Genomic DNA, 20,101 nt, shown 5'->3' on the forward strand with positions numbered 1-20,101 from the left:
CTTTTCCCGTCTTTTATTTTTGTATCGGTTTGATTCTATTGAAATAAGCCTACATTCTCTTTTGTGCATTTTACCTGCTTTAAATTTTTTTTTTTTTGCTATATTTCTTCATGCATTTTACTCTAAGATGATTAGGGAATTAGCTAGACTGATTGTGAAGCGTTTTATCCTTGAAAAGGGAAGGAAAGGGTGTTTTTTTCTGAATTTATCATTCCAAGATGCTTGGCGTTCTGTGACCCATTGCAGGATATGCTCATCATAAAGCCTCAGAAGAAAAATCCACTTATATCGGCAATGATTCTATTAGCATTATTAATGATATGTGGAGTTTATTTCTGTTTGATATGCTTAAAGCAAAAAGGATTCATCATCAATCCCAATTCAATGAGGATAGAGCAAATAGAAAGGTCTTGTCCTAATCCCAATATTTCAAAATCTGAGGTTCCATATGTTCACTACCCGGAGCCCACTACTTACAGAAGGTACCGAAATGATCTCAGGCTATTTGACATTATGCAACTTTTAAGTTTTATCTTTAATAAGTCTATTTTGCAGAAATGAATGCAGATGCACACCAGTTAGATTCTTTGCGATTTTGTCGATGCAAAGGTCTGGAAGTGGGTGGTTTGAGACTTTGCTAAATAGCCATATTAATATTAGCTCCAATGGTGAGATATTCTCAGTGAAAGTAAGGAGAAGTAATATGTCAACTATTACAGAAACCTTGGACAAAGTGTACAACCTTGATTGGTTTAGTAGCGCTTCTAAAAATGAGTGCACATCTGCTGTTGGCTTCAAATGGATGCTAAATCAGGTAAATTTCGTATGAATATTTCGCATGATAGATAGTGTAATGTGCTTGATAGGTCACACTAATGTGAAAACTGAAGTAGCTGTATCATGTACTTATTCTTAACTGTTGTGTTCCTAAGTGCAAAATCAAAATTTATCTACAAGATAGATGAAAATATCTGGAGGCTGATATCTGGTTACGTTTGACCTTGTTTAAGTTTAGGTGATCTATGTAATTTAGAAGAATATGTGAAATCTGAATATGCCCTTGCTCCGTCCTTTCCCATCAAGCACATATATAATTATACATATAAATTAACAAATTATATAATACAATACTATCAATAGAAACAATTATTTAAACAATTATCGTAAAGACCTAAACATATAATACTTATTATTATTATTTTCATGTCATACATTATCCTTCTCATTTTCGTCTCAAAAACTAACAAAATACTACCAAGTTCCAACAATTATCCTTCATAATTGTTCTCTATGCAATCTCTATGTGATCTCATATTATGTTGGATTTCGGGCACCAGTTAAAATTGTATGGGGGCACCTATATAAATTTGTACACCCTTAGTGAAAAATTTAAAATCATATGGGGCAAATGTCCCGAAATCAACATATAGATCTGTCCTTTTCAATTATATATTTTGGAACTGATAAGTATTTGTGAGCACTTGTGCATATTTTATATCCTAGATGCATGATCAACCAATGTTTAAAAAACGGGGGCACAAGTCAAAGCATTAGACCCTTTATGAAGCGAGGCATAAACTTTAGAGCATGAGGCGTAAACCTTATGAGTTAGGTATATCTTAATTAAAAATTTATAAATATTATGAACATATAATATATAGTGGTATAGTAGTTTATAAAAAGATACATTCACGTCCTGATTAGTAAATAATAATTAAATATGCAAAGTATAGACTTAATCACAATAAACTAAGGGTACATGCATTATATATATATATAACATATATCAATATATAGTAATATATAGATATATACATATATATTATATATATATATTATAATATATATATAATAATATATATATATATAAAGTATTTATATATATATATATATAACTATATAGTAAGATTATATATCTTAGTTGCTAGTCAAATGGTCGTGATAGAAGACACATAGGAGGCAATGTTTTAAAAAGCTCCCGCCTAGGCTTTGGCCATCTACCTCTTGAGAGTGCCTAGAGGAGGATAGACCACTTACGTGGACTGCACCGCTATGTCTTTGTCGTGATTTTCTTTGTTGTCGTCTCCACATCCTCTATTCTCCTTCGGACTCCTCTGGCCTCCTCCACTGACTACGAACACCTTCTCCAACTCCAACTCTTTTGACCTTCAACAAAACCTCCTCCACAACCACACAAACAAAAAAGAAATCCTACTAGGCCTAGCGCCTACGCACTAAGCGCCAGTCTGGTACCTGGCGGGGCCTAATGCTTTCGATAAAATTGATTGTAATTAAAAAAAGAAAAAAGGAAAACGCTTAGGCCCTGCCTAGGCGCATAGGCTCTAGGCGTGGGTCCGACGCCTAGTCAGCGTAGCACTTTCTATAACCTTGTATATCGGGGACATTCTAATTTTAGTCAGAAATTCTTTTATTCCCTAATATATTGTCTAAAATGTGTGCTTCAAATGAGAAGCATTTTATGGAACGTGAAGGGAAAACACTTTAGTTATACTTTAAGCGATGAGGTGTATTCTTTAAGAGAAGAGTAGCTTCTCTTTTGAGTTTCAAAGCGATTATTCTTCAAAAAGTTGTGAAGCAAATGTTGAAGCGAGTTTTAGAACAGCTTGTTCAAATGCTACGTTCAGCATTTTGGTTCGAGTTAATGATTTGGGAGCAATATGAGAAATATTGACAGCTTCTGTCTTTTCTTAAATTCTAATAAAAGGAAAACACAGGATTTTACTTGTTAAATAATGATGGAGCGTGTTACTTTCGCTTTATTGTGCCACACCGTGCATTTTGCCAGCTTCTAGGAGGTCGGCTAAGGAAGTGCTTTTGTTCTTGGGTACTACTGATGGTTAGGAGAACATGCCGCTTCTGTGAGTTCTGTTGTACTTGGTCAGTTTGCTGCAACTGTGGCATACATGAGTAAAGGCATCATAGATGTGTCGATAGTTATCTAGTTTTTGGTAGTATTCTTTTCATTCATAGGGTTTTGATGCCATAGGCACATATATCGTGATCAGATTATACGAGGAGACAAAACTGTCTTATAGTAGGGTTTTTTTTCCATGAGATATGTGTGCATGTATGAGAGCAATTGTGAAATAGTCCTATCACCATATGGTTACATCCAAGATAGCCATTAAGTTCTTACTTTATTTCATTAGTTATGGATGAAATTTCTCGGCATGCTTAAGATACTATCAATTGGTATATTTTGTTGGTAGATAATACTGCCTGAGTTGATCTGATATTTGATGAAATAGTAAAATGGTTAAACCGTTAAAGGAAGCTTTATAATTTTAATGCTTAGAGTTAACAACCTGAGAATCGACTATACTTGAATACAGTTTGAAGAAAACTATGAGGAGAAATGTTGAATATTGAATTTTTTCCTCCAGTTTGATCATGGTTTGTTCTAAGTGGTGCTGTGGTGTATAATTTACTAATTTATCTATCATTTTGGAAGTGAATTCTATTGTCATTATCCTTCACCGTTCCTTGATCATATGAAAATCTTATTGGACTTTGTGCCTTTCGCAGGTGATAGACAGTTCAGAAATGTGGGCTAGTACCAAGCAGTCCTGTGAGGCTGTGGTGTGAGACAAACAATGCATAGAACAATTTTGCCACTTTTTCTTTACTGTAACAAGCCAAACCCTTCTTTCAGTTTTTGTCTTCTTATTGTTACCTGGGCTCTTTCTTTTAAGGTGTAGTTTTAGTACGAAGTGGTGCGATTTTTTTAGGTGTAAATTGCAAAAGGATTTCTATATATGGGTCATCATGTCAACCATGAGAATTTGAAGAGTTAGAGCGCCAGAGGCTTATATTTATAATAGGATGCTGATAGTGTGGTATTGAGTTGCCAATATGGGAGAGATAGGGTAGTAAGAGAATGTGAGAGGTTGAGAAATCTGAGGATTTATTCTGTGTTTTATTTTTATGTTTGAGATGAAGGTTTGAAATGTTAGACAATACTGATAATTATAAGGAAAATCTTATTGGAGTAAAAGTCCCAATCTAAAACATTAAAAGTGTTTTTAGTATATGACCTTCATGAATATGATATTAGAAGAATTCCTTTATGCCTGGAATGGTCAGTGTTTTAAATGTCGGCCCTCATGTCCGATTTTTATTGGAGTAAAAGTCCCAAGCTAAAACATTAAAACTATTTTCAGTATATGACCTTTATGAATATGATATTAGAAGGATTCCTTTATGCTTGGAATGGTTAGTGTTTTAAATGTTGGCCGCCGCGTCGGACATGGTGGCCGACATGTTTGGTTTAGGGGCCAACCGACACGATATGAAGTTTTTTAAGGCATATTGTGTTTTCATAGTTCATGTCGAATATATCGGAGGACATGTAGGCTATATCGAGTGATCGGCTGATATTGTGTTTTTTATGTTTTATCTGTTTAGGCTTGGGTTTATAATCCAAAACCCAAACCCGCTCCTCTTCTCTCTCTCCTTTGACATCTAATTGGTCTCTTCTCTCTTCTGTTCCTTCAACATCAACATCAAGCTGGTTAGTGATCCTAAACATCATATGTTACTTACTTTTTTATATGTTTAAACAATAGAATTTATTCAAGATGTTTAGATTCCATTTATGATATTATATTACACATATGCATATCATCTGATATGGCAATCCGATTTTTTATGTCCCCTGACATACTCCCGATTTTTGCTATCCAACATGAATTTTAGCCATCCGATATGAACCCGACATTTGACATTTAAAACATTGAGAGTAGTTACATACTTCCTGATAAACAATGAACAGACAACATTGGCATTTTATGGAAATTTTTTGATAGAGAACAAAAACAAGGCACGAGACCCCAAAAAGTTTGGCCTGTTTTGAGATAAAATCCGAACTTTTGGAAATATCACTTCCCCTCCCCCCCAAAAAAAAAGAAAAAGAAAAAACTTTCAACCGTTGACAAAACCATCTATGAGATTTGAATTTTTTTCATTTTATCCCTTAAACGAGTATTGTCAACATACCCCCTAACTTTCAACATTATTTTTTGGGAGGCCCTAAAATTTGAACATTATTTTCACAAAATCCCCGGCAAAAGTTTTAAAAAGCCTCCTGTTATAGTGTTTCAATTATTGAATAATAATCTCCATTCAGTAGCAGACAATTGTCCCATATTAACTGCCTAATTAAATCACTTCATCATTTCGAGATAACCAAAAGTCCCCAGCTCGGATGGCTCGAAGGGTCGACATCTCGCGTACCTGGCTCAAAAGGCAGTACGTGTTGACCTTCTCAGGTCGACTCCACAAGCGACCTATACAACCGCCTATTCGGCCGGCATCTCTCGGGGCCGACTCAAAAGGGAATACCTCTCGGCCTTTTACCTGGCAAGTAGAAAGGCGACGGCGTACCTTGAGCCTCCCCGCTGACAATTGGTCGTCATCACATTAAATGCATGATCAAAATCATCATTTGTCCGTCCCCGAAGATCTCTATAACACATCGGACCACGTCGGTACCACGTGCCTCCTGTCACTTTGCATAAACGCCAAAGTGACTCTTGCCACTGGGCAGTTGACACCTATAAAACAAATACTGACTCAGCCACCATGCCATACTCGACCGAAGTTACCAAACTATCCCTTTACTATTACTATAAATAGGCGGACTATTCTTAGCACGAAGGTAAGCAATTTTTCTGCTCCCTAAGCTCCAGAACCCTTACAGTTCATTTTCTTCACCACTCAAGTAATTTACTGACTTGATCGTCGGAGGAACAACCAGAGAAGCCAACTCCACTTTCTTATGAGTTTCTTACATGTGCAAGGAAGAACAACTTGCTTCGGAACTGGACATTTGGAGGAGCTAGAGGACTCTCGACAACCTAAACCCCTCTTAACTAGCTGTTTGATTATTAACATCAACACCTCTCTTACTCCGTTAGGGATACATGTTGAAAAAATTGTTGAGAGTCTTATGGAGTTAAGTGGCATTTCCACAAAATTGGCCAAACTTTTGTGTTTTTTTTAAAACGACTTATGTTGACTGAAATTAGTTTGTGAATGACTTACCTGAGTTTGGCCCCTATAATGACGATAGAACCTCTGTACGTCCATCATCACTTGAAAATCCTATGGACTTCATCTCTTATTTTTCCTTGTTTGAGCTGTTGGCTTGAGTTAATTGAGAATGGCTTTCTTTATGTTCATTTTGGCACAAGAAACAATCGCACGATATTGTTAGATATTATTGGTAAATTAATTTTTTATGTGGTAAATTGTTATTAGTAAATTTAGTATATATTATGAGATATTATTGATAATTGAGATATTGTGAGGCATGATTAGATTATATTTTATCTGTATAGTTAGATGAATAATAACTTTGCATGTTTTTATTTTTCTGCATGATATTGGTGCCTACTTGATCGTAGGGAATTTCTCCCATCTTTCTACATTCGTGATCATCGAGAGGGTTGCATGGCCTTCATGCTTCCCTCCGTGGCTTCAATGACATTGATGGCTTTGACAACATCTTTGGCTTCTACATCACTCGATTTTCGAGATCTTCATTAAACCTCTTTTAAAAAAGACCTAACCTCAAAAATACCATGGAGAAAATTTTCTTCTATTGTTCACCATGGGGCACCGTTCGTCAAATGTTGGATACTCCCCAACTTTCTTTAGTGAGTGAATGCAAGGGTTGACTAGGGAATATTGGAAGACTAGTCAATATTGGGGAACACAAAGGATGAAAGTTTGAAGGTCATGCATGGGAAGATGGAATGAATATACATTAGTAAATGCTCATGACATTTATGAGGAAACTTCTCTTTAGTGGCTATAAAATGGGTATGTGTATGTGTTGACTGGTATTACCATTTTTTGGGCTCTTAAGTGAGAGTGTACTCGAATTCCAAAGGGTAGTGCAAAGTGAGCGTAGGTTTACAAGTTTGTATTGTGCAAACTCGTACTAGTTTGCCAAGTATATGCACAGTACTAGTATGTCAAATATGGTGGAAGTAGAGGTAGGTGTGTTTGCCAAACTAAATAAAACTTATGTTGACTAGTATGTCAAATATGGTGGAAGTAGAGGTAGGTGTGTTTGCCAAACTAAATAAAACTCATGTTGTTGATGTTTGTGCTCCTTGTTGTGTGTGGTTGTTTGTGTGCTCCATAGTCTCTAAAATTGAGAACAGTGACCTTGTGGGTACTGCTCAAAAGTAACTGTGGTACTGTTTACGATGAACAGTAACCCACTGGCACTTATGGCAATGTGCTTAACATCCAACCCTTTTCCAGATCAAATCTGCTGAAGTTTACCTTGATGTTATCGTCATTCTTGTCCAATGATACCGTAACTCAAGACTGAGCGATAGAACGATCAAGGGTTTCCCTTGTTGTTTCTACTGGCTAACCCACCTATGGTTTTTAATGGCTGAACACCCGCCTAGGTTTTCTATTAGCTTACCAACCTAGACTTTCTAGTGGCTTACTCGTCTAGTATTTATACTGGCTTACTCGCCAAGGGATTTTACCTGGCTTATTCCCCTGCGGCTTCTACTGGTTTACCCGTCTAGAGTTTCTACTAGCTTACACGCTTCGAATTTCTACTGCCTTAACTGCCTAAGGTTCCTGCAATTGATGCGCTTAGGGTTTTTTTTGCCTATGACTACTACTCTATGCTTGTTGACGTCTTCAAGTGTTCCAAGCAAAGATGACATTACCAAATCTCTTACAACTAGTTATTTTTATTCCCATTTGTAATAAGTTGGGCATATATAGTATATATGCTCCCGCTTGAAGGGTGTAGGCTGTCTAAAAATCAAAATAGATAGCTGATTCCCTATCAAACACCGATGATGGAAGTTACAATCTGACGACTTCCAGAAGGCTACAATTTGAAGACTTTCACGTAGATCGCTGAAGGTTACAATCTGACGACCTTCACGACAACCAATGAGAGCTCTAGTTCAACAGCATTCACAATCAACATCGGGAGTTACAATCTGACGACTCTCATATTCTCAAGGAGCCAAGACGAAGATTACAAGACAATGATCTTTGCAACGCTATGACAAAAGAGATTACTTGTTGATAATCTCTTCAAAGCAAGACGCGGAACTCATCACCGTGCTCTAAGACCAAAACACGGAGGTCCTCCCCGTGTATCAACACCAAAACGCGGAGGTCCTCCCCGTGTGTCAACAGTAAAACGCTGGAGTCGGACCCGCGTCACATCAAAACGCGAGGGTCGAACCCACGTTACAACATTAAAACGCTGGAGTCGGACTCGCGTTACAACATTAAAACGCTAGGGTCGGACCCGCGTTTTTCAATGCCCAGCGAGTACCCAACTCCGCGCGGAGTTAGGGTCCTGAACGCCGACGTGGGCGTTTGACTCGTTCAAACATGACCTGAACGGTTCCAAAACCGGTTCCCATGATTTGTGGGCGGTTACACCCCATTTAGGAGTGATTTAAGGGGCGGTTACACCCCCTTAATCCCCTATAAAAGCGAGTAAACTCAACTGAGTTTGGGGTTGGCTTCTTGGGTCCGGAGTTCAAGGCTTTTTCGGCTGACATTTTTCGGATCTGAGACTTGGCAGCGAGGAGGGGGTTTCTTGGCTCGGATTGATCTTCTCTTCAGCAGCGAAAAGGAGATCTTTTGGCTTGGCAGCAAGGGGGAGATCGACGTTCATCCTCAGCAACGATCGACCACCGGAGCTTTCTTCTAGCCTTGGCTTATTCACCTTCTAAACTCGTTCAGAGTTCTCAAACTTGCCACGCAAGTTCTCCACAGCGTCGAATCGTGAGGAGAAGATATCGTTCCAGTGAAGTAAAACGTCGGATCGTCAACGGAGAGCAAACTCGACGCGAGCATTCGAGGGAGGCACTCCATCGCCACCGTGAAGAACCCAGTTTTAAACAAAGGGGAGAACCAAATTCGTTCTCTTCTCTTTTGTAATTAAATTATAACCGGAATCAAAGAAATACAAGTCAATTTTCTTTTGTTCTCTTCATTGCAATTTTTTCAACCTACAAAAGATGGCGACTCCGCTGGGGACGAGCTTCTCTGATGAAGAAGTGGTGGCGCAATCCGATGTTCATCTCACTGGAACAACCGTCGAAACTCTCGTGGTAGAGTTTGATCAAGCCAAGTTTGAGGAGGCTATCTCCTCCGAATCCCTTAGCCCCAAGGCTATGCGTAAGATCCACAAAGTTTCTAAGGAGACTAAAGCTCCAATTGTGACCGACTCATCAAAGGGTTGTCTCCCCTGGGGGTTGCACTGTTCATACAGTCCCCTCTCTGAAAGTCGATCCTCCAACCAACGTGAGCTTCGCGTTCGTGAGCCTAAACGCGGCCCTGAGCTTCGTGTTTCCACTTTAGAACACAAGCCTCGTGTTTATGAGCCCAAACATGAACTTCGCGAGAACCAGACTGAACGTGGCCCTCAATGGCGTGTTTTACAGCTAAAACACGGACCTCAAGGCTTCGTTGAACGCGAACTTCAACTTCGCGTTTCCCAGTCAAAACACGACCCTCGCGTCGACAATGAAGAACGCGACCCTCATGTCGCCAAACTAAAACGCGACCTTTGCGTTTCAAGTGCCAAATACGACCTTCGCGTCTCAGGTGCCAAACGCGACCTTCGCGTCCCAAGTTCCAAATCTAATACAGAAGTTGGTGTATACCGTGGAGCTTTAGGGCGCTGCCCCCGAATACTCTGCGTAGCGTGACTAGATTGAGGGGCAGATGTAAGAAGTTTATGGATTCAAGGCATCTCAACCAGATCCATATTCACCAAGAGCCAGTCCTCTCCAATCATGGACTGGGGGTTCCAGTTCAAACCTCACGATCAGTGAGCAATTCTCCTCGAATCTTTACAACAGATTTGAGAGAGTTCATCGAGAGAAAGACCGATGCAGCAAGTCATTCGTTCATTCCAATGTGAACGGCTGATTCCTATGGTCCTCTCGGGATATCAATGCTGCTCATATGCGGCCAAACCATTGGTGTTCGACCAATTAACGAACGTTGCTTTGTCTAACCAACGACGACGTTCGCACAGGAAGAAGTCTCCAGAGACCGAATATCCTGAGGTCACTATTAATGTGATCAGCAGAGGGAAAGCCTCAGGTCCTAGTTCCGATGACTCTGAGACAAGTCGTTCACCGACCGTCAGAAAAATCGCTAACGAGTTTGAAGGAGTTTACCGACGCACTCGAACGCGAACATGAGCCATTCCTCCTATCAACTATCAGAGGTTAGCCAGGAGAACCAATTCCAATGATGAACACTCAGCCATTGCGGAGTCTCAATCATCAAGCTCTTTCGTTGGGCATGAGAGCTTCACCCACATGGCAGAACATTCTGAAGATCTTTCAAAGAGGGTTGATGAGCAGAAGACCATGCTCAAATCACAACAGAAGACCCTCGATGAACTCCTGGCCCTGTTGACTCAAATCGTCGCAGACAAGGCCAAATCTCAGAAGACAGATTCGCCACTTAGGCAACAATCTTTCCGGAGAGAAAAAGCGTCTTCATCCCGACCTCACACAAGCAAAGGGAAGGGAAAGGAGGTTGATGACACGGCTTCTGACCAAGAAGCCCACAACCTGGAATCTTTCTCTGATGAAGGAAGAGAGACTGAGAACGAGTGTAATCTCCAGTCTGCCAAAATGGAAGAATTGGAAGCCCGCCTCAATGCCATGGCCAATAGAAGCGAGCTCCAAGACGAGGGAGTTGTCAGACCCTATCCTGCCGAATGGGATGCAACCCCTTATCCTCCAAAATTTAAAGTCCCGACGCTACAAACTTTTGACGGCACGGGATCACCGAACCAACATATTTATTATTTCAAGTCACAGACTGGGAATGTAATATCAAACGATGCCATACTGGCTCGATTGTTCATTGGCACCCTTAAGGGAGTTGCCTTTAAATGGTTCAGAAAACTACCTGTCGGATGTATCCAAAGGTGGGCAGATTTAGAGAGACTCTTCCTGTCAAGATTTTTTGAAGAGGATACAGAAGTCTACATCCATACCCTTCTCGCCACTAAGCAGAAGAAGAGAGAATCCGTCAAAGCCTTCGTCAAAAGGTTCCGAACCATGACTCTCCGTTGTTCGTCGGGTATGACACAGTCTACTTTAGTAGAGACCTGTCGACACAACTTGCAGACCGACCTCCTAGCCCGAATCGGAGTTGCAGAATGCCGTTCCTGGAGATAACTAATTTCTCAAGGCGAACAGGCTCAAAAGATTATTGCCAGGATCAAAGCTGAAGAACAAAGTAGGCACGATCAACCTGAGCAATCGGACTCCTCAGTCAGAATGGGAAGATACTACGACTACTGAAGCTAATCCTCTTCAGTAGGATGCCGGGTCTCCAATAACTATCACGTTAACAATTACCTCTGATAGTCAAACTCATTAGATAGTGGTCTACTCCTTTTTCCCCTGCACTTGTTCAAGAGTGGGGGTTGGTTTATTTGTAGTTCATTGGATTATGAGTAATAAAGTTTCTGAGTTATGTTTAATAGAATACCTCTGTCAACCACAAAATCTACCAAAACTATCACGTTAATAGTTACCTCTGATAGTCCATCAATCTACCAATCATCTTCAATAGGATGACAGGTCCATAAATCTATTACGTTAACAATTACCTCTGATAGTCCATCAATCTGCCAATCCTCTTCAATAGGATGGTAGGTCCACAAAACTATCACGTTAACAGTTACCTCTGATAGTCCATCAATCTGCCAATCCTTTTCAATAGGATGGTAGGTCCACAAAACTATCACGTTAACAGTTACCTCTGATAGTCCATCACTCTGCCAATCCACTTCAATCGGAGGGCAGGTCCACAAAACTATTATGTTAACATCTACCTCTGATAGTCCCTCAACTTGTCAATTCTCTTCTCAATAGGATGACAGGTCCATAAATTTATCACGTTAACAGTTACCTCTGATAGTCCATCAATCTGCTAATCCGCTTCAATAGGATGGCAAGTCCACCTCTGATAGTCCATCAATCTGCTAATCCGCTTCAATAGGATGGCAAGTCCACAACTATCACGTTAATAATTACCTCTGATAGTCAAACTCATCAGATAATGGCCTACCAGGTGATGTGCCTCTATTCCGACTTCATGGATAGTGCCTCACTAGGCGATGTGCCTTGTCTACCTCTTTTTTATTCCCCTGCTAAGTCTTAATCTTAATCAAGACTGGGGGTTGGTTACTTGGAATCCATTGGATTAAGAGTAACGAATCGTTCACATCGTCGAGTTAACATTACACTTCTGACGATCATCATCCCCACAGAGTATGCATTCAACTTGCATCACTCCCAATTTGTCACGTTAACAATACACCTCTGACAACAATCAACTTATCAATCCTTGACAATAGGATTATAAGTCCTCAAAATTGCTCAAATCGCAATCTCCCCAGCAAGACGCTAAGTCTTCAAAATCTTGTTCAAATCACAAGCATCAAAATTTATCGTTTTTGATGATAAACTCATTTAGCAAGTTTCCCCAACGAGACGCTAATTCCTAAAATCTTGTGCAAGTCACAAGAACACATTCCTGTCACGTTAACACTAAACCTCTGACAAAATCAACTTATCAATCCTCTTCAATAGGATGATAAGTCCACAAAGTTGCTCCAATCACAACACAAATTCCTGTCACGTTAACACGAAACCTCTAACAATTAACTTATTAATCCTCGTTAATAGGATGATAAGTCCACAAAGTTGCTCCGATCGCAACACACATCCTGTCACGTTAACACTAAACCTCTGACAAATTCACTTATCAATCCTCTTCAATAAACACTAAACCTCTGACAAATTCACTTATCAATCCTCTTCAATAGGATGATAAGTCCACAAAGTTGTTCCGGTCGCAACACATTCCCGTCACGTTAACACCAAACCTCTGACAACCAATTCACTTATCAATCCTCTTCAATAGGATGCTAAGTCCACAAAGTTGCTCCAATCGCAACACACATCCCTGTCACGTTAACATTACACCTCTGACAACCCACTTATCAATCCTCTTCAATAGGATGATAAGTCCACAAAGTTACTCCGATCGCAACACATCCTTGTCACGTTAACAATATACCTCTGACAACCCACTTATCAATCCTCTTCAATAGGATGATAAGTCCACAAAGTTGCTCCAATCGCAACACAAATTCCTGTCATGTTAACACTAAACCTCTGACAAAATCAACTTATCAACTCTCTTCAATAGAGCGAAAAGTCCATAAATTCCAGTCAAGTTAACATCACACCTCTGACAACCAAACCAACTTATCGACTCTCTTTAATAGAGCGATAGGTCCATAAAATACTGTTAGGTTAACATCACACCTCTAACAGTCAAACCCCCAATGAACTTGTTAATTCTTTTTCAACAAGAATAGCAAGTTATCATTATAAAATCCCCAGTGGATTAAAGATTTTCTAGAATTATCCTAGTGATAATAAAGAAAATTTCTGAATTTCACTCTAAGTGAAAATTCACGCCAAGTTAATACTACACCTCTGGCACTTCTGATTTTCTTTCAGTGTTTCGAATAACACAGGAAGAAACAGTGACAAAGTCTACGTATTCAATATCGTAGCCAGTGATTATCATTAAATTAATAATCTCTAATCCATACCTCGCATGTATGGGGAACTTTATCCTAAATCCTAAGTAGGGATAAGTCTACGTCTAACACGCGTCGCCGGTTAGTCTTTTTTCGTAAAAATGACAAAGTCTATGTATTCAAAATCATAGCATGGTTAGTCTTTTTTCGTAAAAATGACAAAGTCTATGTATTCAAAATCATAGCATCAAGTCTAAGAGAGTTTATTCTCTTAGCACAACGTTACATGTGGAACGGACTTAGACAATCCACATGCTAGCCCGACTCAAACGGTACTCGGTAAAGGTTTATCAAATCCGTTGATGGCTGAGGGTTTGTCAAAAATCCTATGCATGTTCGTAGGTCCATTAGCTTAATGGATGTGAGCCGAGACTTGAAACAGATGAGCTAAAGACAAGTCTCAAAGACTTAGTTAAAAATACACGGAAGTCATTTCCATGTCTTGAGTTAAAACGCTGAGGTCAAACCCGTGATGCAAAACCCAAACGCTGAGGTCAGACCCGCGATGCAAAAATCGAACGCCGAGGTCACACCCGCGTTCCAAATTCAACATGCAAGGGTGAGACCCGCGTCTCAAGTTTAAAATGCAGGGCCCACCCCCGCATTCCAGAAGCAGGATTATGGCGCATACCTTCACACAGGTCCTACATGGCAAATCCCTTCAACCAAGGTGCTTTCGAAGCGAGTGCAAAGAATAAATCCTTTACCATAAGGAATCAACAGCTCCAAGATCAAAGTTGGGATCCAAAGTATTCCGAAAATTCATCCCAGTCAACCGCGAACTTTCAAAAACTTTGGAGGGGGTTCTGTAGGCTGTCTAAAAATCAAAATAGATAGCTGATTCCCCATCAAACACCGATGATGGAAGTTACAATCTGACGACTTCCAGAAGGCTACAATTTGAAGACTTTCACGTAGATCGCAACGCCAGGGTCGAAATCCGCGTTACAACATCAAAACGCCAGGGTCGAACCCGCGTTACAACATCAAAACGCTGGAGTCCGACCCACGTTACAACAAGCGAAACGTGAGCGACCCTCGCGTTCTGGATGTTCAGTCAACACCCAACCTCGCGTCTCAATACTAAGATGCGAGGTTAGGGTCCTGAACGCCAGGTTGGGCGTTTGACTCATTCAAATATGAGTCGAACGGTTTCAGAACCATTTTTCCCCACGATCTGAGGAAATCACGCCCACTTAGGAGCGGATTTAGAGGGCAGTTACACCCCCTTAATCCCCTATAAAAGCGAGTAAACTCGACTGAGTTCGGGGTTGGCTTCTTGGGTCCGGAGTTCAAGGCTTTTTCGGCTGACATTTTTCGGATCTGAGACTTGGCAGCGAGGAGGGGGTTTCTTGGCTCGGATTGATCTTCTCTTCAGCAGCGAAGAGGAGATCTTTTGGCTTGGCAGCAAGGGGGAGATCGACGTTCATCCTCAACAACGATCGACCACCGAAGCTTTCTTCTAGCCTTGGCTTATTAACCGATCTTCGGTTCAAATCAACTCTTTCACAGAGTTATTCTAAACTCGTTCAGAGTTCTCAAACTTGCCACGCAAGTTCTCCACAGCGTCGAATCGTGAGGAGAAGACATCGTTCCAGTGAAGCAAAACGTCGGATCGTCAACGGAGAGCAAACTCGACGCGAGCATTCGAGGGAGGCACTCCATCGCCACCGTGAAGAACCCAGTTTTAAACAAAGGGGAGAACCAAATTCGTTCTCTTCTCTTTTGTAATCAAATTGTAACCGGAATCAAAGAAATACAAGTCAATTTTCTTTTGTTCTCTTCATTGCAATTTTTCCAACCTACAAAGAGGAGTGTTAGATTTTATTGGTAAATTTTTAAGATATTATGAGATATTGTGAGATGTGATTAGATATGATTTTATCTCATACCTACTTTGTAGTATCATTCTAATCGTTATTTGAGAGATTAGAGTAAATGAATAATAACTTTGCCTTTTCTACTTAAGAGAGATTAGGGCATGTTAGAATATGATGGATTTTATTAATGGAGTACTGTTTAATGTATGTGTTTTTTAATTCTAAATAAGTCAATGAACCATCTAATACACAATAGGTTGTCAAGGGACTGGTACAAATTGGTTAATATATCAAGTGAAAGGGATATGCTATCCCGGAGTTGGTTTAGTTATCTAATTAGATCTGTCAAGTAAGTTATATTTCTTAGTTCATATAATTGTTATCCTCCGGCAATTTTTTGTTGAAATTTTAAATTCTCACCACAGAATTAGCGACCATGAAATATCTGTTCATTTAAATTCTCACCATGGAATTAGCTACTATAAAATATATGTTCCTTGAAATTATTGCCACATGATCTAGGGATTTTTTTTAGAACAAGGATGGAAACTTGGAGTTCCATGTCAGAAGCTTCCGTTTATCCACTTTGTGACTCTGCTCCTACCAAAGTTATGCAAGGAATAATATGATTTGACTCAACAAGCTCCATCAGTTGACTTTTCTAATTCTTTTCATCGAAATCATCATTGGCTGCTGCAAATTGATTATTGCACCTAATAAGATCCCATAACCCATATGCATTGTTTGGTTTCCCGTGGGATTGGGATGTCAATCGAGTACCATGTTTCCCCGGGACTGGGATTGGGATCGACATTGTAATCAAATTCTGTGTTCAGTTTGTTCAGGAGTGGGACATGAATGGGATTATAAACTTCATCTAATCCCCGAAATGGTAATAGGAAGTTCCACTATCCCCTCCAGTATTAGGAACATGAGACTTCCCATGAAGGGCATATTATGTGACTAGGATCTATATGATAAAATCCATGGTTCCATATTTTCTAATTTGTATCTGCATTCGGTATTCAGTAATTTGATCAATGTCCATATTTGTTAAGGAAAAAAGCATGAAAGTTCCTTCATAATTATATTATACCCTAATGACAAATGCCTAATTTGTCCTCACATAATTTACCTAACTTTGATTTTTTCTTTCCCCCCCCCCCCCCCTAAAAAAAATGTGAAGACCTATTCTATTGTACTTCAAGATTATTACACCTCCTGGCTCAAAATGTGCTTCTGCACGTACAATGTATTCATTTCTTTTCTTTGATTCTGGCACTTGGAATCGTCATGTCACTCTATTGGCATATAGAATCATCGGACCATGGTGAATTTCACTACCATAAAACTCTAAGCCACTGCTTCTGTACATAAACATTCTCAAGACAAATACTCTCAAGTAAAAATCTAAGTGACTTCTACTTGTAGCAAGTGGCGTAGCCAGAACTTGAAGCTTTGAGGGGCAAACTCAGTGGTGAAACCGTATGATGCAAAGGGTGCATGAATGCTCACACTGAAATTATCTTATGGATAGACTTATCCTATATATTATACTTCTTACCTAGCTTAATATTACCCTTAGTGTCAGGCTCTGAAGCACGGATTTTCCCCCGGAGGCCACGAATCCGTGTCCGGCTCGAATCGGACACGGATTCGTCACGACACGTGTCAGACACGGTCAATTTGTGTCCAACACGGGTCAACGATCAAATTAAGCTCGGACACGGTCAAAGGAGCTCGGACACGGCTCGGATTCGCCGAAGGCCGATTCATTCAGGTTGCGGGTTTGGTTGTTAAAATCTAACTCGAACCGTTCGATTAAAAAACTCATCTCTATTTTTCAAATCTCCCGTTCGATTCGATCCTCAGCTGACTCAAATGAAAGAAAATAAGAAAAACCCTAACCCTAACCCTAATCCTCTCTCTCAATCTCTCAGTTTCCAATCATCTTGAGGTACTTTTTGTTTACAAACTTCTTATTTTGTGATAGATTCATATTTTAGATTGTTAGTTGAATTTTATAATTTTTTCTATATATAATAATATTTTTTTAAAAAATCCTTGCCGTATCCCCGTATCCTATTTTTTTGGATTTTGTCATATCTCGTATCCGTGTCCGTGTCGTATCCGTGTCTTATATCTGTATCCGTGCATTATAGGTGTCAGGAGGTCAACTTCATTCTTGTTTCTTCTCTTACAAAGTAATAAAACAATCATATTAATAAAAAAATTATAGTCATAATTAATACAACCAACTCTCAAAAAAATTGATGTCATCAAAATTGAAGATGACATTTAGAACTACTTAGCATTTGAGTAAGTTGAGAAACTAATTGAAAATTCTTTAAGGAATGGGTCATAATATTCCACAAAAATAATTTTCCATTCAATTGCCGTAATAGCAAAGCACTAAAGTTTGCCATGGCCAGCCATTATCCCTAATAGAGCATGCTCCAATGTACCAATGTGAGCCTTGCATTGACTTTTTTTTTTTGGGCGGGGGGGGGGGGGGTGGGGAAAGAAATAATATAAAGGAAAAAATTTAAATAAATTTAATTTGAAAAAATTTTAATGGGATAAATAAAAATAAAAATTGATTTAATTTTGAAAATTTAAATGGGAGGGTTTGAGCCCAGTGGAACCTCCCCTGGCTCCGCCACTGCTTGAAGCAGTTCTAATAGCCACTGCTTGAAGCAGTTCTAATAGACTAACACAAAAAATCTATACTTATGAATATGCAATGTATAGGTGTGATCTGTTAGGTTTTTTTTTCAAGGTTCTCCAATATATGGATTTGATTTTTTCCTATTTCCAGTCCGCGAGATGCTCTAGTTCTCACTCATCTTTTCTTTTCCTTTTTCTTTCCACTTACGGTAGAAGGCTTCCTTTGTCCCCTTGTGAGATATCCAAATGATGACAACTAATGATGCTGAACTTGACATCATTGGCTTCGTCTCAAAATTTTAAACAACTTTGGCTACAATATTTATAAATGGCCTTGTTATAAGTTCATGCCCACAGGATTAATTTCCCAAAACAAGAATAAATTATCCAACATCAACTTGGTAAACTTAACTATGTATATTCTAAACACATTAAAATAACAATTCTCAAATAAGTACGTAGTGGTCAAAGCTAGGATTGTGCTCGGCACTAATTTTGTTGACAACGAATGATGCAAATCTTAACTTATCAATTTTCAGTTTTTGAATTTTTTTGCCAAACAGATGAATAAATACAATATTAGAGATTGAAGGGTGGTGAAGTAATTTTGGTTATGATATCAGTCCAAATGGTCATAATCCCCCTTTAAAAAAAATACTGATTTGGACTATTTTAAGTTAGTCTGAACAGTAGTCCATGTGAAAACAAATGTTAAACTAGACTATTATAGCCCCAGGATGACACAGTCCCGGGACGGTAGCTAGTGGATAACAGTACATCCTAGCCCGAGGATAAACAAACAAACATGGCTTAAAGTTGCTACATGCAATTAACACTAACGTCTCGTTTGGTACGTGGGAATAGACTCAAATGAGAAAAGGAATGGAATGGAATTAATGTGAGAATGGAATAGTCATTCTCATTCTCACATTTGGATGTAATTTATATAATGAAGTGGGAATGAACGTATTTTAAAATTGTATATTTTATTGATTCACATTTAAGTGGGAATGCTCATTCCCTATCATTTCATTGGGAATGCTCATTCCCACATAAAGTGGGAATTGATGAGAAGTGGGAATCCTATCATTTCATTGGGAATGCTCATTCCCACATAAAGTGGGAATTGATGAGAAGTGGGAATGAGCATTCCAACTTAAAAAAAAGGGTGTGTTTGATAGGGAGGAATGAGAAGTGAGAATGACCATTCCATTCCACCCCATTCCCGCGTACCAAACGAGACCTAAATATGTCTTGATGGTTAGATAGTTTGTTATGGCAGTTACTTCTTGCTGGACGGAACTTAGTGTATTTAACTTCTAGAAAAAGTTATGGTAGTTTTGGAGATACTAGCCCTACAAAACTAAACTACATGTTAAGCGAAGTGTTCAATCCCCTTTCAGTGAGAATGTTTTAGAAAAGGATAGATACTCATAAATGAAAACTATTTCAGATATTTTGCTGTTAAAGCTATCGGTAGCAGGGCGTTGAAGGCCTATATAAGGACCTATGTGAAGGTTTTTTATCCGAAGTCATTAAATATTCTCATCCTTCTTATTGCTGCAGGTAATGATCCTGGGGGAAAATTGGATATCTTGACCATGTCTATTTTGAGATTTAGGAATAGTACTTGGTATGCAAAAGAAACTGATTGACATACTCTAACTTCATAGTTAGCTACATGATATGATTATTTTGCCCATCAAGAATTTGAGTAGAGAATGCATATGCCCATGCTTCTATTTGTTTGCCTATCTTTCATTTATTGAGATTCTGAGATCATTTTGACATTGAGACTCTAGATGCTGCGCAGTATATGAACTTAACAATACTAAGATTAATTATCTATTAATCTTTAATTTAAATTGACTTAATTAGAATTAGTTTAGTCGTTTTGAAGACTTAGTTAATTTAACAGAATATTCCAATTTTATTTTCTGAATTT

General features: G+C 39.1%; 1 protein-coding gene across 1 annotated transcript in view; it reads left to right on the forward strand.

The window, feature by feature from the left end:
* LOC109825827 overlaps positions 1-20,101 on the forward strand; it is a 22,298-nt gene that overhangs the window by 596 nt on the left and 1,601 nt on the right. Inside the window, exons 2-3 of the mRNA XM_020392735.1 lie at positions 247-482; positions 556-814. Of these exons, the coding sequence (XP_020248324.1) occupies positions 247-482; positions 556-814 (495 nt within the window). The remainder of the gene's footprint in view (positions 1-246; positions 483-555; positions 815-20,101) is intronic.

The sequence above is a fragment of the Asparagus officinalis genome, chromosome 10 (assembly GCF_001876935.1).
Source record: "Asparagus officinalis chromosome 10, Aspof.V1, whole genome shotgun sequence".
In the NCBI taxonomy this organism is placed as follows: Eukaryota; Viridiplantae; Streptophyta; class Magnoliopsida; order Asparagales; family Asparagaceae; genus Asparagus; species Asparagus officinalis.